This window comes from Rhinatrema bivittatum, chromosome 2, assembly GCF_901001135.1.
Source record: "Rhinatrema bivittatum chromosome 2, aRhiBiv1.1, whole genome shotgun sequence".
Lineage (NCBI taxonomy): Eukaryota > Metazoa > Chordata > Amphibia > Gymnophiona > Rhinatrematidae > Rhinatrema > Rhinatrema bivittatum.
The window spans coordinates 505378746-505401684 of NC_042616.1; the positions used below are offsets into that span (position 1 = coordinate 505378746).

General features: G+C 46.9%; 1 protein-coding gene across 2 annotated transcripts in view; it reads left to right on the forward strand.

Annotated features, from left to right (window-relative positions):
- Positions 1-22939, forward strand: part of NOL7 (nucleolar protein 7) — a 44395-nt gene that overhangs the window by 16020 nt on the left and 5436 nt on the right. Inside the window, exons 4-5 of one of the 2 annotated variants that reach the window (XM_029590683.1) lie at positions 2614-2645; positions 10090-10153. In XM_029590683.1, the coding sequence (XP_029446543.1) occupies positions 2614-2645; positions 10090-10153 (96 nt within the window). Of the gene's footprint in view, positions 1-2610; positions 2646-10089; positions 10154-22939 lie in introns of both variants that reach the window. The other variant, XM_029590682.1, reaches the window with a different exon arrangement.

The window sequence follows — 22939 nt, forward strand, 5'->3', positions numbered from 1 at the left end:
CGGAGTGGCCACGGCGTCCGTGGTTCGCGGATCTCCTGCGGCTAGCGGTGGAACCTCCGCTTCGTTTTCAGGGAGACGCGACCATTCTTCGTCAAGGACCCGTTTGTTTGGAGGACACGGATCACTTTTGTCTCGCGGCTTGGCTTTTGAGAGGGCGTGCTTGAAGACTAAAGGGTACTCCGAGGCAGTGATTACTATGTTGTTGAGAGCTAGAAAACAGTCCACGTCCTTAACCTATATGTGGGTCTGGACGGTTTTTGAGGACTGGTGTAGTTCTCACGAGGTTAACCCCATTCGGCCTGCGGTGCCTGAGATCCTCGCTTTTCTTCAAGAGGGTCTCTCGAAGGGGCTGTCCTGGAGTACCCTGAAGGTCCAGGTGGCTGCCCTTGGTTGCCTTAGAGGAAAGGTTCAAGGAGTGTCCTTGGCGTGCCATCCAGATGTGACGCGGTTTCTGCGGGGGGCTAAACATCTCCGCCCGCCGGTCCGGAATCCGTGTCCCTCCTGGAATTTAAACTGCGTGCTTTCAGCTCTTTGTGGGTCGCCTTTTGAACCGGTCAAGCGGGCGACTTTGAAGGATTTAACATTGAAAACAGTGTTTCTGGTCGCTATTACGTCCGCTCGTCGGGTCTCGGAACTACAGGCTCTGTCTTGTAGAGAACCATTTTTGCGTTTTACAGAGATGGGTGTCTCTCTGCGGACTGTCCCTTCCTTTTTGCCCAAAGTGGTGTCGTCATTTCACTTAAATCAGTCGGTAGATCTTCCCGGGTTTTCGACCGTGGATCCCCAGGCCAGGGAGTCGAGGGAACTGAGGAAACTCGATGTGCGTAGGATTCTAATTCATTATCTAGAAGTTACGAATCCTTTTCGGGTTTCCGATCACCTGTTTGTTCTCTGGTCGGGGGCTCCTAGAGGGTCGGCGGCCTCCCGGGCCACGATTGCGCGTTGGCTCAAGGAAGCGATTGGTTCGGCGTATCTTCTGCAGGGCAAGTTGGCCCCAAGGAGCTTCGTGCCCATTCGACTCGGGCGCAGGCCACGTCTTGGGCCGAGGTTTCTAGTGTGTCCACCCAAGAGATCTGTAGAGCGGCAACGTGGAAATCGTTGCACACTTTCACGAGACATTACAGGCTTGATGTCCAGGCGGCTGAGGCTCAGGGTTTTGGAGCGAGTGTTCTCCGAGCGGGGCTCTCTGCTTCCCACCCTGGGTAAATTGGCTCTGGTACATCCCAGGTGTCTGGACTGATCCGGGTACGTACAGGGAAAGGAAAATTAGTTCTTACCTGATAATTTTCGTTCCTGTAGTACCACGGATCAGTCCAGGCTCCCGCCCGTCTGTGTCTTGTAGTTTGATAGAAAGAGAGAGAGTCTGCTCGGTTGATTATTTAGCCATTGTAGTTTGCAGTTTTTTGCACTTGGTGTTCATGGTTCTGAAGGTTTTTCAGTTCCAGCTCGAGGGGCTGTTGTGAATCGGCCTCATTTTTGGTGTTTTTTCTTAGTTAGCTAGTTTTTATCTGGCTTTGACATCACGTGCGACCGAGGGGCTGTGGGTGGCACCTTACTATATGTAGGGAGCCCGACAAGTTTTACTCTGTCTCCACCTGCTGGTGCGGAGTCACAACCCAGGTGTCTGGACTGATCCGTGGTACTACAGGAACGAAAATTATCAGGTAAGAACTAATTTTCCTTTTGTGAATTAAATTTAAAAGGCCTGCTGCTTTAGTGCTTCACGAGATCTCTAAAACCAAGAAGAGTCCGTTCTGACCCACTTCTGGGTAGGAGTTTAATGGAGAATGGGTGCTGCAGGAAGGAGGGCACTGTCTACGATGTGAGAGCACAGTGCAGCAGAGGGCAAGATATTAAACCCGAGCTTCTTTTCACTTTGCACAATAAGGATCACATGGCATGTTTTTCAAGGTCAGAACGTTAAGCCGAGTGTCCTGGTGAAAAGCTAGCACTAATAGTGCAGTCTGACCTTTTGGACTTCTCCTGTAGAATGAAACTGGGAGAACATTTTGTCCTCTTTCCTAGTGTATTGGAGGTGTTCAAGCAATGCAGAATAGGACTTCCTGGTGCTCTCCCTGAAGGTGTACTGCTTGGAGAAGAGATGACTGAGGAGGAATATGATAAGAGGTCTTTAAAATCACGCGAGGTCTAAAATGGATAAATGTGAATCGGTTATTTACTCTTTCGGATATTAGGAGGACTAGGGAGCACTCCATGAAGTTAGCAAGTAGCACATTTAAAACTAATCTGATAAAATTATTTTTCACTCTATGTTCAATTAAGCTCTGGAATTTGCTGCCAGAGGATGTGGTTAGTGCAGTTGGTGTAGCTGGGTTTAATAAAAGGTTTGGATAAGTTCCCGGAGGAGAAGTCCATTATCTGCTATTAACAAGTTGACCTAGGGATTAACCACTGCTATTACTGGCATCAGTAGCATGGGATCTACTTAGTATTTTGGTACTTGCCAGGTACTTGCAGCCCAGATTGGCCACTGTTGAAAACAGGATGCTGGGTTGGATGGATCCTTGGTCTGACACAGTATGGCAATTTATTATGTAGTGCCAAAATTCCTAAAGCACATCAAATGCTAAACAAAACTTTTTCTCTCAGTAGATCAGACGAGGACGCTACTACACAGGAACAAGGTAAAGTCCAGTTGTAATTATTATTAGATTCAGTTTTCTCCTGCTTTTCTGTGCCTTTGTACAGCCTGTGGTAGAAATTAGGTGTCACTTCATGGCTCACATTTTCCAGTTTAGTTGGTTTATATGTAATACATCTCTATTTATATATCTGCAGAGAGACTGATTATTTTTTCTTAGTGTCCAGTCAGAGGAATCCAGAACAAGTGAGTTATGCACCTCAACCAGTAGATGGAGAATGAGCAAGCTGACGTCACAGTACATATACCCCTGCAGTGACACCAGCCAGCCAGTATTCTCTGTCTCCCAGCGGATGATGGACATGCATCTCCTCACTGGGGATTGCTTTATTTTAAAGAAAAGGATAATTCAGGAAATACATTTGCCTCACTTCCTGCGGTGATACCACTTGGTCCCTCCCACAGTTGAGAATTCCTGAGGTGATTTTGTGTGCCTAGTTGAGTGTGTAATAAAAAAAAAAAAAGGCAGCTAGGCACACGCCTCCGGCTGCCACTCAGCGCATTGTCGACCTAAGCATCTCTCTCTTTGCACTGCTTATCATCTTCGGGGATCTCAGCCTGAAGTGCCTGCTGATTTGTGCCAGCGCTGTTTGGAGGGTTAGGGGGAATTGTCTTCTAATTTCACTAAGCCTGGTTCTTCCCAGCCGGATGTGGATCTGAGTAAGGACGACTCTGGTGAGGGGTGCCTGTATTTGGTTTTCCACTAACTGGTTCCTCAGCAGGGGAAGTTAGCTCAGTAATTACTGCTCAAGCTCCTCCTGGTCTGGATTCCTCTACCCTCTCATGGGTGGAATTTTTCCAGGGGTTGCAATCCTCAGCCCTGTCCAATCCTCCTCGGGCTGAGGCGCAGGTAGAAACCTTGCTTGGACCTTTGGTTAAGCACCGGAGCTCCCCTGTAGTGGCGGCAGAACCTCTGGATAGAGATTCGGATGGTACGGATCAGGACAGCGATCCTGCCTCTTGAGGATGGTGATTTTCCCCCTGGTTTGGAACTGTAAAAACTGCTGCAGTTCTTTCATAAAGATGAACTGCCAGCTCTGATTTTCCAGACCTTGACAATACTTGGAGTCCCTGGGGCAGATTCAATGTCTAAGCCAAAGAGAAATCACAAATCTGCTTCACTTTTTTGAAGGAGTTAATAAACATGTGGATAAAGGTGAACCGGTAGATATAGTATACTTGGATTTTCAGAAGGTGTTTGACAAAGTTCCTCATGAGAGGCTTCTAGGAAAAGTAAAAAGTCATGGGATAGGTGGCGATGTCCTTTCGTGGATTACAAACTGGCTAAAAGACAGGAAACAGAGAGTAGGATTAAATGGGCAATTTTCTCAGTGGAAGGGAGTGGACAGTGGAGTGCCTCAGGGATCTGTATTGGGACCCTTACTTTTCAATATATTTATAAATAATCTGGAAAGAAATACGACGAGTGAGATAATCAAATTTGCAGATGACACAAAATTGTTCAGAGTAGTTAAATCACAAGCAGATTGTGATAAATTGCAGGAAGACCTTGTGAGACTGGAAAATTGGGCATCCAAATGGCAGATGAATTTTAATGTGGATAAGTGCAAGGTGATGCATATAGGGAAAAATAACCCATGCTATAATTACACAATGTTGGGTTCCATATTAGGTGCTACAACCCAAGAAAGAGATCTAGGTGTCATAGTGGATAACACATTGAAATCGTCGGTACAGTGTGCTGCGGCAGTCAAAAAAGCAAACAGAATGTTGGGAATTATTAGAAAGGGAATGGTGAATAAAATGGAAAATGTCATAATGCCTCTGTATTGCTCCATGGTGAGACCCCACCTTGAATACTGTGTACAATTCTGGTCGCCGCATCTCAAAAAAGATATAATTGCGATGGAGAAGGTATAGAGAAGGGCGACCAAAATGATAAGGGGAATGGAACAACTCCCCTATGAGGAAAGACTAAAGAGGTTAGGACTTTTCAGCTTGGAGAAGAGATGGCTGAGGGGGGATATGATAGAGGTGTTTAAAATCATGAGAGGTCTAGAACGGGTAGATGTGAATCTGTTATTTACTCTTTCAGATAGTAGAAAGACTAGGGGGCCATGAAGTTAGCATGGGGCACATTTAAAACTAATTGGAGAAAGTTCTTTTTTACTCAACGCACAATATGGTTAGTGCAGTTAGTATAGCTGTGTTTAAAAAAAAAAAGGATTGGATAAGTTCTTGGAGGAGAAGTCCATTACCTGCTATTAAGTTCACTTAGAGAATAGCCACTGCCATTAGCAATGGTAACATGGAATAGACTTAGTTTTTGGGTACTTGCCAGGTTCTTATGGCCTGGATTGGCCACTGTTGGAAACAGGATGCTGGGCTTGATGGACCCTTGGTCTGACCCAGTATGGCATTTTCTTATGTTCTTATGTTCACATTTTGGTTTCCTTGTGTAAAGCCTCTTGTTTTTTCCCTGTGATGGAGTCCGTTCAAGAATTTGATTGATCTTGAATGGGGCACCCCAGAGGCTAGTTTCAAAGAGAGGTCAGATTTTGGAAGGCTTATACCCTCTGGATCCAGTGGTAAAAGCACTTATGTTTTCCTAAGGTAGATGCACTTATGTGTGCGATCTCCTGTGGAAGGAGGAGCAACCTTGAAGGATGCTCATGATAAAAAGATTGAGACTATCCTTAAACAGGCATTTGAAGCCATGACAATGACCCTACAGATCGTTTCTTGTTCTTTGGTGACTCGCTCTTGTTTTCTTCTCTCCCAGGAGGTCGATGACTCGGGGGTAAATTCCAGGGCAGAAATGGAACTGGCTACTACCTTTTTGGCAGCTGCGGGCTGTGATTTGGTCTACACTTCAGCCAGAGGGATAGCTTTGATAGTGGCGGCCAGGCGTCATTTATGGTTGAGAAATTGGTTGGCTGATGCAACCTCCAAGGCTAATCTCACCAAGATGCCCTTTCACGGCTCGCTTTTGTTTGGCAGCGAGTTGGAGAAACTGTCCAGCAAGTGGGGCAAATCTCTGGTTTCTCGTTTGCCAGAAGACTAGAAGCAAGCACAGCACTCCTTTTTAACATGAGTGGTCGTGCTAGAGGATCCAAGTGTTTTCGGCCTTACAGGGGAGATCCTTTCAGAGGACGCAACCTTTTGGTAGGTCTCGGTCCTTTCATCCCCGACAACCCAGAAGAGGCACAGGCTCGAGTAGAGGAACCTCCCAATGAAATTTTGCTGATCCTCCCCTGGGAGCACCTCTCTTTTATTAGAGGGGGTTCGAAATCGCATCAGATCAGTGGGTTCTGGAGGTGATACGTGAAGGATATTCGATGCAGTGTTCCTCGGGATATGTTCATGGAGTCTCCCTGCCACTCCCCACAGGAGAAGCAGGCAGTGGAGATACGTTAGCAAGGCTCCTCAGTCTGAAGGCTGTGGTGCCTGTGCCCACGTTGCAAGAAAATATAGGGCGATATTCCTTTTATTTCATTGTGCCAAAGGAGGAGGGCTCTTTTCGTCCCATCCTGGACCTCAAAGGTGTCAATTGTAATTTGCGAGTGAAGCATTTTTGAAAGGAAACCTTGCGCTCAGTGATCATGGCCGTGCAGTCAGGGGAATTTCTGACTTCTCTGGATCTGTCTGAGGTGTATCTTCACATTCCCATCTGACTAGAACAGCAACGCTTCCTGCGGTTCGCTGTTCTGGGGCGCCACTTTCGGTTCCAGGCGCTGCCCTTTGGTCTGGCCACTGCTCCCAGAACCTTTTCCAGAGTAATGGTGGTGGTTGCGGCAGAGTTGAGAGAGGATGGAATCCTGGTATATCTGTATTTGGATGACTGGCTGATTCGCGCCAAATTGCTGGAAGAGAGCCACCTGGTGACTCGCAAGGTAATTTTTCTGTTGCAGGAGCTTGGCTGGGTGGTGAACCTAACCAAGAGCAGTCTTCAGCCTACTCAGTTGCTGGAATGCCTGGGAGTTTGGTTCAACATGAAGCAAGGATAAGGTGTTCCTGCTGGAAGCCCAAATTCAGAAGTTGCTAGCTCAGCTCCGTCTGTTGAATACTCTGCATCCAGCCCTGTGGTCTTACCTGCAGGTCCTTGGCTTAATGGTGGTGACCCTGGAAATGGTACCGTGGGTGAGGGTGCATATGCGTCCTCTTCAGCGCTCCCTTCTGTCTCTGTGGAGTCTGCAGTCCCAGGACTATTCGGTTCGACTTCACCTGCTGATGGAGGTCTCTCAGCTGCAGTGGTGGCTGCAGGCGGATCATCTATGGAATGGAGTTTCCCTATCCCCACTGGACTGGCTAGTTCTGATGACTGATGTGAGTGTCCTGGGATGGGGAGCTCACTGAAAGGAACTGATAGTGCAAGGGTGCTGGAGTGTGGAAGAGTCTCTGGTACATCAGTCGGCTGGAAGCTAGGGTGGTTTGGCAACAGGCTGCAGGGTCGATCAGTCCGAGTAATGTCGGACAATGCAACGACTGTGGCCTACAGGGAAGTACCAAGAGTCAACAAGTGTCGCAGGAAATAGATCAACTTATGGAATGGGCAGAGGTGCATCTCCAGATGATCTCAGTCTTACACGCTGCAGGCAAGGACAACATAAGAGCATACTTTTTTTTTTTTTTTTTTAGCAGGGAGAGTCTGGACCCAGGAGAGTGGGCATTGTCAGAAGAAGCATTTCAAATGATTCAGGATCGTTGGTATCTCCCATTCCTAGACTTGTTGGCGACTTTGCGCAGTGTGAAAGTTCTGCGATTCTTCAGCCGCAAAAGAGATACGAAGTCGATGGGGATCGATACCCTAGTGCAGGAGTGGCCGGAAGACAAGCTGCTGTATGCCTTTCCTCCATGGCCTATGTTGCACAGACTGATTCGACGGATCGAATGCCACAGAGGGGTGGTGGTCTTGGTCACTCCGGATTGGCCCAGGAGACTGTGGTATGCAGATCTGTGGAGGCTCTTGGTGGATTCGCCTCTTCGACTTCTAGCACAGAAGAACCTGTTACAGCAGGGGCCTGTGCATCACAAAAGATCAGACTCAATTTTGTCTTGCAGTATGGCCTTTGAGAGGGCTCGCTTGCTGAAATATGGATGCTCTGCGACAGTGAGTTCCACCTTGCTAAGGGCTAGAAAGTTCTCCATTTCTTTGGCATATGTGTGGGTTTGGAGAGTGTTTGAGGCCTGATGTGAGGATCGAGCTAATCTTCCTTCCTTGGTCAAGATTTTGCTCATTTTGGAATTTTTCAGGATGGCTTGAATAAAGGCTTGGATCTTAATTTCTTAAAGGTACAAGTAGTGGCTGACACCTGTTTCAGGGGTCAGGTGAATGGTGGATCCTTGTCAGCTCATCCTGATGTGGCCTGTTTTCTGAAAGGAGTGAAACTTCTTTGGCTTCCTTTGCAGTTTCCGGTGCCCCTATGGAGTCTTAATTTGGTTTTGGGAGGTTTTGGCAGGCCCTAATTTAGCCCTCTGCATGCTCTGTCCTTGCAGTGGCTGACCTTGAAAATGGTCTTCCTTGTGGCAATTTGTTTTCCTTGTAGGATTTCAGAACTGCAGGCCTTGTCTTGCCGGGAGCCATTTCTCCAGGTGACTCCAGGGACGGTCCATCTGCCTACTGTTTCTTCCTTTTTACCGAAGGTAGTCTCTAAGTTTCACTTGAATCAGTCCATCTCCCTGCCATCTCTGGACAGGGAAAGAGATGCAGAGGAGTATCGTCTGTTGCAACCTTGGATGTCGAGACATATTGTCCAGTATCTAAAGGTTACTGAGCCTTTGCTGAAATCTGATCACCTGTTTATCCTTCACGGTGGTACTAGGCAGGGAGAGCCAGCCTTGCGGGCTACAATAGCTCGCTGGATTAAGGAGGTAGTCATGGCTGCAAATGTGGATGCTGGGAAGCCATTACCTTGTCAGGTTAGGGCTCATTCCACTAGGGCTCAGGCAGTGTCCTGGGCAAAAGTTAAGATTGTTGATTCCCATCGACATTTGCTGAGCTGCGATGTGGTCCACCTTACACACCTTTTCCAGGTATTATCTGGATGTGCAGGCCCAGGAGGATGCAGCCTTTGCACGTGTGGTTTTGACAGGACCGTGGGCAGTCTCCCGCCCTCTTCAGGAGTAGCTTGGGTACATCCCACTCATTCTGGATTCATCTGACTGTCCTAAAGAAAAGGAAATTATCAGGTAAGTAGTCATTTCTTAATTTATTTTGAGGGGGAGAGGGTTACCATGGTCAGGATTATTATGTATTAAAAGCTCTAGTGTGAAAAGAAAGCCAAGGTGCTGTTCTGTTCTTTGTGAATTATGTTGTCATTGAGCAGTGGTTTATTAATGAATGGAGGTGTGGCTTCCTGAAAGGTATAGTAAAAATTCAAATGTGCTTTCATTAAATGGAGTTTCTGGATATTTTTTATTTATTTTTATCTATGGCTGGGGCAGTTGTAGATGCTGAGTTTGAGTTTGTGTTCTCTGTCTCTTGTTGTCCATTGGTGGTAAAGTTGAGGTCACCACCTTCATTTCAGTTTGAGATGACCCATCTTTCTGGCAAAGTCTAGCCGAGTTTCTTTCTTCCCCCATCCTCCTCTTTTGGGTCATATTTCTCCTGAATGTCTGCATGATCCCTGTGTCTAGAGTGCCCCTAGTTATTGGGTGATCAGAGCAGTGACTAGTTGTTCCCACACACCCTATCGACACTGCGGTACACTTCCATGCTTCCTGATTCAGTTCTGGACTGAATCTTCTGCACGGGGCTGTGTGAAGGCACTGTTCAGACATTGGTGAGGATGTAGCTGAGGGGACAAATGATATTTGTCACTAAGGGCAGCACTTGGTGGCCAGGTTTAGAGCCCATAATATAAGGGTTCTGGAAGGAGCTCTGGTGGCATGACAACCCAACCTCAGGATTGTCACCGCAATCATCAGACTAGTTGTGGGTGAAAGCTTTTGGTGCCAGAACCTGGCCCTGGTTCCAGTTGAGCTGGAAGAGACAGGAGAAACAATGGGCCAAAAGGAAAAGAAGATAGACACCTACGTTAACTTGTGAATCGATAATGTTTAGAATCTTGCTGTATAACCATTTGATCCCTCTCGCCAACAAAACAAAATTCTGTACCCAGCATACTGGTGTGTGGCTTAAGGAGTATATTTTGTCCCCTCCGGTGCTGGCAGCACTCCCTGTCAAGGAGCAGAAGCAGTGCTTCCAGACATGCTTTGAGGCAGGAAGAGGGCTGCCAAGTTTGAAATCTTGTTGCTGTTTCACTTGGTCATTGTCCAGTTTGGGCTAATGAATAATAGACTATTGTTGCTATCACCCTTTTAAGATTAATTTATTACAATTTATTATCCACCTTTATAAATTAGGAGGACTTCTAATAGCAGGTGTTCTGTGAATCTTCCCCCCCCCCCCCCCACACACATGTCAGGGTATGATGTACTTTTAACTTGTATCCTTCCACTCCTAGATGACAGCACTGCAAGTGAAACTGGAAGCTCTGAGGAGTACGATGAAGAAGCTGTGGATGCCAGGTATGGATATTGTGGGGAGAGGGCAATTTAAGGTGGAGTCACGCTACAAAACTCCAACAATGATGAAATGTTGCTCTGATGCCTTTCAGTTCTTACAAAACCATATGGGTAAGAATCCTTCAAAACCCCTTTATTGGAGGCAAACATATTATGGTGGTTTGAGCTATGTAACCGGAGGCTCTGATGGCCAATCTAGTAATGGAGGGCATGATAGAAGAAAGCAGAGAGCAGTTTAGGCCAATGACATTTAAAGGAAAAAAAAGACAGGATTTGAAAACATAGGTGAAGTAAAGAGGAAATGCATATAAAGAGAGAGCTGGCGCACTATAGCTGCCAACCTTCATACTGAAGAGCGTACTAGATGATTGGTGAGCCATGTGAGACTGGGCACATGGCAGTGATATGCTGTTTGCTTGTGCATGAAGTTGTGATACCACCTGTGAGTGTTTTCCTACGATGGGGCTCAGGCCAGTCACCCTGCCATTGCAACCTGTGACATCTGATTTCTTTTTCTCTGTCTGCTTCAGTAATGATGTTGCAAGCCTCCAGGGGGCTTCCTTTTAGCACACATTGTGGTCTTCAGAGTTGTGCTTACTGTGTGCTGTGCTTTAGCGTAGCTGAGAAATGCAAGCAAAATGTGCTTTGCCCTCTCCTACCACACTTTGTAGGAGTTTTGACTCTAAATCTTGATCCCCTCTGAGTTTGTTTTTGTTGCCAGTGTTGTCCACTTGGATTTTTTTTTTTGTAAGTGAAAATGGAGTGGGATGCATGTATGTTCCAAGGCTTTTAGATCTGCTGTACCATGCTCTTGGTGTACTTAATTGCTAAATATTTATTAGCTTTGCAATTCTTCCTGAAATGGATTCTCTTGAATTCCAATTCTTCTGAAGTTGTCTGTGGTTCCTTTGTTGCAGAGGCTTGGGCGTTGATGCCCTCTGGTCCTGCTTTCAGTCCCATTTCCATTTGGTATAAAACCTTCACACAAAACCAAAAATCTTTTCAGTTGGAAAGGGGAGGAAAAAAAAACCTTCCATTAAGATCTCATTTGTTTTGACTTTCCTTCGATTCCTAAGGAGATCACAAATGTCAACAGTATTTGCAAGCTGCTCCTCCTTTGCCCTGTGCCATTATGAATCTAAGTGACCAGCAGTGCTGCTGAGCTGACCCTCGTCACCTGTTGCCGGGAGGAGGGTCATGAATGGTTGGAGGAGAGGTTTTCAAAAGTGGTTGCAAAGTAATTAGACTCCTGCCACTACCTGTGCAAAATCCCCTTAATCCTTGGCTGGCCTGCCCTTCCCTGGCTTGTGTGTGATGGTTTGTGCTGAGTTGCTATATTAAAAAGGTGTGCAGATGGTGCTGAACATGTTTGGACTCTTCCTCTCTCCTCTTTCTTGACGTCTCCTTGCTCTGTTGCCGGTAGTTGGTGCAGATTCTGCCGTACGCTGCGCGAGTGAGCACCAAGGGCTGAGGGGCCAGGCACAGGCAGCCTCCTCTCGGAACGAGTCTTCATTGGAGTGAAAACTAGTTCTTTAAACTTTTGCCCTCTCTGGAATGTAACACTTGGAGCTCTTTCCAGCTCCTGTACCTGGTGCGTGTCAGACACAAGCTGCGAACTCGAGGAAGAAAAACCGGTTTTCTTCATTGCCTCTGCAATGAACTTTTATTGACACAAGGCTTCATGTAATTGCATAGGTGTTGGCAGAAAATTGTAATCATTTTGCTAACTTTGCTGTAGGGATTATTTTTCTTTGGAGCCCTTACATTTTCCCTGCATGTACCTCCTGGAGTCCCTGTGAATCGGGAATAGATCAGCGTGGAAGGCATGTTCTTAAGACCTCCACCTCCCACAAGAGCTACACTCCTCCTTTCCCCTCACTTAGGGACCTTTTTACTACATATTTTTTCCCCACAGACACAAAATGGGAGGTTAGCTAAGAAGGCTAGTTCTTAATCTGTTTGCAGTGTGAATCCTTCAGAGGAGATTGTCTTTTGAAGTACTTTTGTTTCAAGTAATTCCTTAGAAGCACAGATACATAGGACAGCAAAAACAGAGTAAACCTCTGTACAGAGGGAGTGCTGAATGCAGAACCTTTATCTGCTGGTGGTAACTGGGTCTCATTGGGAAAGAACTGAAATCTTAATTTAACCCTTTTTGTTTTTTAATCCTTGCCTGCCTGTTGGGTTAGTTTTTAAGGATAGCAGTTGTTTGCCACAGTTGGGATTTGTGTATTTAGAAATCGGACTTTGGTTTATTTTGTGAGCTTGCAGAAAGCTAGTATTTTCTTGTAAGCATTACGGTTCTAAGTTTGCAAAGGTTGCTTGCTTGAACTGAAAAAGTGAGAGTAATGGTTTCTGGGCATCTAGTCACTAGTTTGATTCCTTAAAAAAAAATGGAAAAGGGATCCGAATGAAGAAAACAGTAAACAGCAATAGCACTAGCAAGTTTTTTGCAAAACATTTGATAAGGAAGGCAAAAACAGGCTTTGCTGTGGAAGCAAAAATTCCTACTAAAAACGTTTTCAGGTACATTTGAAGCAGAAAGTATGTGAGGGAGTCATTTGGACCATTAGATGATGAGGGGTAAAAGGGGCACTAAGGGAGGACAAGCCAATAGCAGAGAGATTGAATGAATTCTTTGCTTCTGTCTTTACTGAGGAAGATATTTGTATTTATTAAAATTTCTTAATCGCTCAGGCCTGAGCCCTAAGCGATTTACAAACCATACTTCCCTGTACGTACCGGATCAGCCCAGACTCCTGGGTTTATTGATCCGTGCCAGCAGGCGGAGACAGAGAAAGTAAAACTGCCACTGCTTTATATATCCTGATGCCCCCTGCAGTTCCTCAGTATTTCTCGGTCTCCAGCAGTGGGTGACTGATGCTTGAACCCTGCAGTTTGGTCCAGTATTTTTTGATTCAAGGTTGAGCCTGCCTCCCAGGGGGTCGGGGTTGCTCGGGAGTAGCCCCTACCCGGTTTGGTTGAGGAGGGGGGGCTGAGGGTCGGTGACCCTCTTGTACGCCCGTGCCCCAAGAAACAGTGAGGTGCACATCCGGTGGTCCGGATCCCTCCCTGTCACGAGTTGGCTCCCAAAATTGATTTTTTTCCTCACTTTTCTCTCCTTTTTAATTAGACTGCTGAATTGAGCTGGACATCTCTCTTCAGTGCTAGGAGGGGGAATCCTTTCGTGAGGCTGCTTTTAGAGCAGTAAAGTTTCTTAAAAATAAATAAAGTCAGGAGCAGGTAGGACAGCTTGCGTCGGCTCTCTCCCCCCCCCCCCCCCAGGCCCCCCTCCGGCGCAGTTTCGGCAATCAGTCAGGCCGCCGATGCTGTGATGGTAAGGGGGGTGGCCTATCGAGCGTGCGGGTTGACCCCGGCGAGGCTGAATCACTGCAGTTTATACGTGGCTTGTATTTCGAGAGGAGAGGGTCCCTCGGAGCTCCCTAGGCCGGCGAAACGATGGAGAGCTGTCCCTGCCCCTTCCCTGACGGCTCCGGGCTCAGCAGCTACCACGAGGGGTTCTGGCTCAGTAACCACAGGAATGGCGGCCATCTTGAATCCCCCAGCAGTCGGGACTGCGATACCACAGCCTGTAGAGGATACCCTTCCAGTGCTTTTCCCGGTGCTCCCAGGTCCTATAGAGGAATAGGGGGACCCGGTAGGACCACAGAGGGGCCCATTTTTGCCTCCAGCTGATAGTGGGCGGGCTCTAGCCCCGTTTTCGCCTGAATTTGTGCTCTTGATGCACAAGGAGTTTTTAGCACAATACGAGGGGAGTGTGCCTGGCAGAGGGGGTCAGCAACCCCCTCCTTTGCTACTGGAACCTGGATTATCTCCGACCGGACCGCTGCCTGACTCTGCCTCAGGTCAGGAGTGGCAGGGGGCGGCACAGAGAGGTGCTGCGCCTGCAAGAGGGATGCGTGTGCCCACAGTGGCACCACAGGCGGATCCTGCCAGCCCAGGGACATCACTGCCCGGTACCAGGGCAGCAGACCCGGACGATACCAACCAGGATGACTATTTGGATACTGGGCCAGCAGCAGAGGGGGATGACCCCAAGATCCTCAGGTTATTCCGCAGGGACGAACTAACACCACTCCTTCCTCATGTCTTCGAGCTGGGGCTCCAGTCTCCGCCTGACGACTCTCGTAAGGACGGTGCAGATCCAGTTTTGCGGAGCATGAGGCTTCCCTCCGCCGGGTTTCTGTACCATGAGTCCGTTCAGACAATGGTGGAGCAGGAATGGAATACTCCAGACGCGGGTTTGAGAGTCGGTAGGGTAATGGCTAAGCTGATAACTTTGCTGGAACAGACCTTAGAGTTGTATGCCTTACCCAAGGTGGATGCCGCGGTCTCCGCTGTTATGAAGAAAACTATCCTGGTTGCAGGGGCTACAGCTCTGAAGGATGTTCAGGATCGCAAGCTAGAGATTCAACTCAAAAGGATTTTTGTGGTCTCGGCTCTGAGTCTTCGCGCAGCTATTTGTTCCAGCCTCATGCAGAGGGCCTGCTTATGCTGGGTGCAGCGTTCCCAGGAGGAGCAGACTCTCATGGATGCGCAAGTAGCTCAGTCGGATCAGCTGGAATCAGCAATTGTGTTTGTAGCAGATGCATTGTACAACATTGTCCGGAAGTCCTCCCGTATTATGGGGGCTGCGGTGTTGGCACTGGTCCGCGGATGTTTCCCAGTTAGCGTCCTTACCGTTTAAGGGTTGTCTCCTTTTTGGGGAGGAATTGGATTAGGTTGTGAAGCAGTTGGCAGACACTAAGGTGCCTCGCTTGCCAGAGGACAGGCCTAGGGGTAGGCACAGTTTTCCCCACTCGCAGCGTTTTCGGGATACTCACATATTTCATCAACCGCGTCCCGCTGGGGCGGCGGCACAGAGGTCTTTCTCCCCTAGAGATCAATCCTGGGATCAGCCTTTTCGAGGGGGCCATAGACCCTTCAGAACCTCCAGCAATGCCATTGCCTCTGGACCCTAGCGTGGTTTTTACGGGGAGTGGGCCGAGATCACACAGGATCAGTGGGTACTCTGTGTGATAAAAGGCGGTTACACCTTAGAATTTGCTCAGCCCGTCCGCGACCTGTTCCTAATCTCCCCCTGCGGATCGCCGCAGAAGCGCAGGGCAGTGCGGGAGACTCTGCGCAGGTTGCAGCAGTTGGGAGCCGTGGTGCCGGTATCTCCAGAAGAACTCCGAACGGGACGGTATTCGATTTACTTTGTAGTCCCGAAGAAGGAGAGAACCTTTCGCTCCATTCTTGATTTGAAATGTGTGAACGTGGCATTGAGGGTTCCCTGTTTTCGGATGGAGACTCTACTCAATAGCAGCGGTGCACACTCAGGAGTTCCTAGCGTCCCTAGATCTGACTGAAGCGTATCTTCACATCCCTATTTCCCGGGACCATCAGCGCTACCTGAGGTTTATGGTGTTGGGGCAGCACTTCCAGTTTCAGGCGCTTCCGTTTGGATTGGCCACTGCGCCTCTGGCCTTTACCAAGATCATGGTGGTGGTGGCGGCGGTGTTACGTCGTCAGGGGGTGCTGAAAGAACTGAAAAATGAAATTGTAAACTCTCATGAACATCAGCTATGGGTACCTGAAGATTGGAGGCCAGTTTTTAAAAAGGGTTCAAGAGGTGATCTGGGAAATTAGACTGGTAAGCCTGACGTCCCTGCTGGGAAAAATGGTGAAAGGATTCCATAGAATAAAATTCTTCAACATATAGATAGCTTTGTCCCATTAAATTATGTCTAACATGGATTTAGCCAAGGAGAGTCTTGCCTTACCAATTTGCTACATTTTTTTTGAAGGCATGGATAAATGTGGATAAGGGTGAACCAGTTGATATATTGTATTTGGATTTTCAAAAATCATTTGATAAAGTGCCTCGAGAGATTTTGAAGAAATTAAAAAGTCATGGGATAGGAGGCAATGTCTGTTGTGGATTAAGAATTGGTTAAAAGATAGAAAACAGAATAGGGAAGATGAATAGTGGAGTGCCCCAGGGATTGGTTCTAGGACCTCTGCTTTTTTAACATTCATTCATAAATGACCTACATAAGGGGACAACAAGTGAGGTGATAAAACTTGTTGATGATGCAAAATTATTCAAAGTTAAATCACAGGATGCCTAGTCTCCCAGGACTTTGCAAGACCTGGGAGACTGGACATCCAAATGGTAGATGACATTTAATGTGGACAAGTGCAAAGTGATGCATGTAGGGAAAAGCAACCAAAATTAAAGCTACACAAAGTAAGGTTCCACTTTGGGAGTCATCGCACAGGAAAAGGATCTAAGCATAGTTATGGATAATATGTTGAAATCCTCTGCTCAGTGTGTGGTGGCCAAGAAAGTAAAAAAAAAATTCTTGGAATTATTAGGAAAGGAATGAAGAATAAAACAAAGAATATCAATGCTTTTGTATCTTCCATCATGTGACCTAATCTTGAATATTACGTGCAGTTCTGGTCATTTCATCTCAAAAAAGATATAGCAGAATTAGAAAAGGTATAGAGAGAGGGCAACTAAAATGTAAATGAGATGGAATGATTCCCCTATGAGGGAAAGGCTAAAGAGTTTGGAGAAGAGAAGGCTGAGAGGATATATGATAGAGGTATATAAAATAAGAGTATTAACGGGTAGATGCAAATCAGTTGTTTACTTTTTCAAAAAGTACAGAGACTAGGGGACATTCAATGAAGTTACCAGGCAAGGCAAATAGGAGAAAATATTTTTTTACTCCGTGCATAATTAAACTCACAAATCTGCCTCACTTTTTTGAAGGGATTAATAAACATGTAGATAAAGGTGAACCGGTGGATATACTGTATTTGGATTTTCAGAAGGCATTGACAAAGTTTCTCATGAGAGGCTTCTAAGAAAAGTAAAAATTCATGGGATAGAAGGCGATGTCCTTTCATGGATTACAAACCGGTTAAGACAGGAAACAGAGTTGGATTAAATGGACAATTTTCTCAGTGGAAAAGGGTAAACAGTGGAGTGCCTCAAGGATCTCTATTAGGACCCATGCTTTTCAATATATTTATAAATGATCTGGAAAGCAATACGATGAGAGGTTATCAAATTTGCAGATGATACAAAATTATTCAGAGTAGTTAAATTACAAATTTATTGTGATAAATTGCAAGAGGACCTTGAAAGACTGGAAAATTGGGCATCCAAATGGCAGATGAAATTTAATGTGGATAAATGCAAGGTGATGCATATAGGGAAAAATAACCCATGCAGTAGTTACTTGATGTTAGGTTCCATATTAGCAGCTACCGCCCAGGAAAGAGATCTAGGTGTCATAGTGAATAATTCTTTGAAATCATCAGCTCAGTGTGCTGTGGAAGTCAAAAAAGCAAATAGAATGTTAGGAATTATTAGGAAGGAAATGGTGAATAAAACAGAGGATGTCATAATGCCTCTGTATCGCTCCATGGTGAGACCGCACCTTGAATACTGTGTACAGTTCTGGTTGCCACATCTCAAGAAAGATATAGTTGTGATGGAGAAGGTACAGAGAGGGGCAACCAAAATGATAAAGGGGATGGAACTGCTCCCCAATGAGGAAAGACTAAAGAGGTTAGGGCTGTTCATCTTGGAGAAAAGATGGCTGAGGAGGGATATGATAAAGGTCTTTAAAATCATGAGAGGTCTAAAATGGGTAAATGTGAATCAGTTATTTACTCTTTCGGATAATAGAAGGACTAGGGGGCACTCCATGAAGTTAGCATGTAGCACATTTAAAACTAATCGGAGAAAATTTTTTCACTCAATGCACAATTAAGCTCTGGAACTTGTTGCCAGGGGATATGGTTAGTGCAGTTAGTGTAGCTGGGTTTAAAAAAGGTTTTGATAAGTTCTTGGAGGAGAAGTCCATTACCTGCTATTAATCAAGTTGACTTAGAAAATAGCCACTGCTATTACTAGCATTAGTAGTGTGGGATATACTTGTAGCCTGGATTGGCCACTGTGAGAAACAGGATGCTGGGCTTGATGGATCCTTGGTCTGACCCAGTATGGCAATTTCTTATGTTCTTAACTCTGGAATTCATTGCTGGGGGATGTGGTGAAAGCTGTTGGGGTAGCTGGGTTTAAAAAAGGTTTTCCTAGTGTGTAGACAGATGGACTCTGGACCAATGGTTTATGCTCCCTTGCCAGCAGATGGAGACAGCTGATGTCAGAGTATATTAGTCCTGCAGTGACCCCAGCCTGCCAGTATTTTCTGTCTCCAGCAGATGGTGGACGGGCATCTCCCTATGGGGATTTCTTTGGGTTTTTTGGAAGGAGACATTTGAAATCTAAATTAAGAAAAAGCTCCGCTTTTCTGCAGTGATACCAAAAGGTCCCTCCGCCAGTTGAGAAATCCTGAGGTGATTTCCGTGGTCCCTCAGAGGTGTGCCTTGGTCCGGGTTTTCCAGTGTGGACTTAGCTGCTATTTCAGCTGTAAGGCAGCAGGTGCAGGAGGTCGAGCGCAGCGGTGACAGCAGATGTCCTCTCCCCTTGCAGCCAGAGACCATCTCTGTTCTCAGCTGGTAAGTGCTGAGCTCAGGTAAGTTTAAAAAAAAAAAAAAGTTTTACCTTTGAAACAGATACAGAGGAGTTTCAGGACTTTCGGCACGCCCTATGGACATTTGTTCCTGTTGGGGCTATAAAGAACTGGACAGCCTGGTGGGTTGAGCAGCCCTCGGTGGGCTAGGCCCTGCAGTTAGGCTTTTTTCTTGCATGTCGCATCGTAGGCCATGACAGCGTTTTTCGTACACGCCTGTGTGTGGTCTGCTGCCCTCTACAGGCTGCTCTGTTTTGGGCTCTTCTTTTACCTGCGCAAGTTTTAAACTGTTCATATGCTTGGCTTGGCGCACAGATTGTGCATACACCTTGCCACGCTTCCTTCTGTGGCGCTTATTTTTTGTGTGCTTAGTCTTTTTGAGTGCCAGCCATTCAGACGCATGTTTACCGCCTCAGTGGTTCTGGTAAACAAGCTTAAGCATCTTCCTGTTTGCATTGCTTGTCATATTAGGGCTTCTCTGCCTGACCTGGCTTCTAACCTGTGTCAGCGCTGCTCAGATGCTCAGGGAGAGTTATCTTCCACGGATTTTGCTAAGCCTGGCTCCTCCCATTCTTGACTGGAGGGATATAGACCTTGGTTCTCCCTTGTCTGGCTCCTCCGCAGGAGAGGGCAGTTCTGTAGGACCAGCTACAATTCCTTCTGGGTTTGGTCTGGGTCTGACTGCTTTTTCTTGGGTGGAATTGTTTCAAGGCTTACAAGCATTTCCTCAGGAGTAGTCCTCTTCTTCACCCATTCCTGTCTGGTCATACCCTCAGCCGGTGGCTCCTCTTCCAGTCCTATGCTTAAGTGCCAGAGCTCGCCTCGGCTCCCTACAGATGTTCCCAACGAATTCATGTGGCGCTGATGATGAGGTTGATCCTGATTCTCTGGACGATGGGGGGAAATTCCTCCAGGAGTGGAACAGTATTGAACCATGTTGCGATTCTTTCATAGAGATGAAATGCTGGCCCTGATTTCCCAGACTTTTAAACAGCTGGGTGTCCCTGGTTCGGATTCCATGTTGGAGCCAAGGAAGGATCCTATTTTGGTTAGTGTAAAGCCTCTTCTTTTTTCCCTGTGATGGATGCCATTCATGAATTGATTGATCTGGAATGGGATGCCCCAGAGGCAAATTTTAAAGGGGGTCAGACATTGGAAGGCCTGGATCCGACTGTGAGAGAACAATTGTGGTTTCCCAAAGTGGATGCTCTGGTATGTGCCGTCTCTAAGCGGATGACTATCCCCATAGAGGGAGGAGCAGCCTTGAAGGATGTATATGATAAAAGGATTGAGGCTATTCTTAATACAGCCTTCGAGGCAGTGGCAATGACTTTACAGACTGCTTCCTGTTGCACCCTAGAGGCACAATCTTCTCTGCTTTTCTCTTAGGAGGTTGAGTCTAGAGGGAATTCCAGAGTGGTTATGGAGCCTGCTGCTGCCTTTTTGGCAGACGCAGGCTGTGATTTGGTCCATACCTCGGCTAGAGGAGTGGCTTTGGTGATAGTGGCCAGGCATCAACTCAGATTGCGTAATTGGTCAGCTGACACAGCCTCCAAAGCTAACCTTACCAAGATGCTCTGTAAAGGCTCGCTCTTGTTTGGGAGCAAGTTCGGGGAAACTGGCCAGTAAGTGAGGTGAATCTTCTGTTCCTTGGTTGCCGGAAGATAAGCAGTTACAGTGCCTCTTTGGTATGAGGGGTCATATCTTGGTTCCAAATGGTTTCATCTCTACAGAGGTTTGACCTTTCAGCAGACTCAGCCTTTTGGTAGGTCTCAGTCCTTTTGTTCCTGACAGACCGAGAGAGGAGCAGGCTCGGTTGGCGGACATTCCCAATCAATGTTTGCTGACCCACCTTCAGGAACAAGAGAGAGGGGGGTGTCACACACACACTCACACACTCACCCTCTGGTTGAGGACTGTGGTTCCGGTGCCCACATCTCAGGAAAGGATAGGGTGGTATTCCATTTATTTTATTGTGCCCAAGAAGGAGGGCTCCTTTCGTCCCATCGTGGATCTCAAGAGGGTCAACTGTCATTTGAAGGTGACTCATTTTTGCATGGAAATCTTACACTCTGTGATAATGGCGGTACAGTCGGAATTTCTGACGTCCTTGGCTCTGTCAGAGGCTTGCCTTCATATTCTCATCCAATTGGAATACCAACACTTTCTACCCTTTGTAATGTTGGGGTGCCATTATCAGTTTTGGGCGCTGCCCTTTTTGTCTAGCCACCGCTCCCAGAACATTTTCCAAGGTTATGGTGGCCTTGCAAAGAGAAGTGATTCTGATGCACCTAAATTTGGGCAACTAGCTGATTAGAGCCAAGTCTCAGGAAGAGAGCCACCTGGTGATACACAAGATCTCCTTATTGCAGGAGCTTGGTTGGGTGGTGAACCTAAGAGCAATCTTCAGCCATCAGTCATTGGAGTATCTGGGGATCTGGTTCGACATGAGGTAGGACAGAGTTTTCCTACCAGAAGTTTGGATTCAGAAATTGATTTCTCTAGTGTGTCAGCTGGTGAACACCATACGTCCAACGATGTGGTCCTACTGACGCTGTGGTGCTCGGCTTGATGGCAGCAACCCTGGAAGTTGTGCCGTGGGCAAGGGCACATATTCATCCTCTTAAGTGATCTCTGCTGTCTTAGGAATCCATAGTCTCATGACTATGCGGTTCAGCTCCACTTGCCGATGGAAATCTGCTCCCGCCTCCAGTGGTGGTTACAGGAGGATCATCTGAGAAAGGGAGTTCCCGTGTTCTCTCAGATCTGGTTGGTACTCACGATAGATGTGAGTTTCCATGGTTGGGGGGGGGGGCTCACTGTCTGGAGTGTTGGAATGCCGAAGAGTCCTGCTGGAACATCAATCGCCTGGAATCCTGGGCGGTACAGCTGGCATGCTTGTAGTTCAGCCACAGGCTGCGGATTAAACGGTTCGTGTGATGTCGGACAATACTACAACGGTGGCCTACATAAATTGCCAGGGAGGAACCAAGAGCCAGAAAGTGTGGCAGGAAATAGACAAGCTTATGGAATGGGTGGAAGGTCATCTGCAGATCTCGGCCTCTCACATTGCAAGAAAAGAGCGGATTTTCTAAACAGTCTGGACCCAGGAGAGTGGGTGTTGTCAGCCGAGGCATTTCAGCTGATTGTGAATAGTTGGGGCCTTATGTTCCTAGATCTGCTGGCACCTTCTCGCAATGCGAAGTCACCAACAGGTAACAGGAGAGATCCGTGGTCCCTGGGAATAGACTTTGTCATATAGGTCTGGCCGGAAGACAAATTGCTTTGTCTTTTCTCCATGGCCCTTGCTGGGCAGGATAATTCGTAAGATCAAAGGCCACAAGGATTGAGTACTTCTGGTGGCACTGGACTGGCTCAGGCATCCATGGTATGCAGATTTGCGAAGACTCCTGGTGAATCCCCTCCTTCGCCTTCCACTGCACATGGATCTGTTACAGTAGAGACGGGTTGTTCATGAGGATCTGAATTTGTTTTGTCTTATGGTTTGGCCCATGATAGGGTTTGCCTATCAAAGCGTGATTATTCCTCTGCAGTGATTGCCACCTTATTCCGCGCTCGCAAATTCTCTACTTCCTTGGCGTATGTGCGAGTTGAGTGTTTGAGGCCTGGTGAGAGGAGCGTGGTGTTCTTCCTCATTCAGTTAAGATCTCACTCATTCTGGACTTTTGACAGGATGGGTTGAATAAAAGATTTGCTTTAATTCCTTGAAGCTGCAGATTGCGGCTCTTACCTGTTTCAGAGGCCAGATGAATGGTGGTTCATTGTTGTCTCACCCTGATGTGATCTGTTTTGTTTTTTTTAAGAGAGTGAAGCATCTTGGGCCTCCCTTGAGGTTACTGGTTCCCTTGTAGAGTCTTAACTTGGTGCTGGATTTTTTGGTGGACCCTATGTTCCGACTACTGTGTAGCATTTTCTTGCAGTTGTTGACCTTTGACTGTGTTCCTGGTGGCTATGTTCAGCGCATCGAATTTCTGAGCTGCAGGCCTTGTCGGGAGCCATTCCTTCAACTGACTCTGGGGGAAGTTACAGCTGCATACTGTTCCATCCTTCTTGCCCAAGGTAGTCTTGGACTTTCAGTTGAATTAGTTCACCTCCTTGCTGTCCCTGGGTAAGGTCAAGAATGTGGAGGAGTATAGCCTCTTGTGCTCCTTGGATGTCAAGAGACTTTTGCGGTATCTGGAGGTTTCTGAACCTTTTCGAAAGACGGATTGCC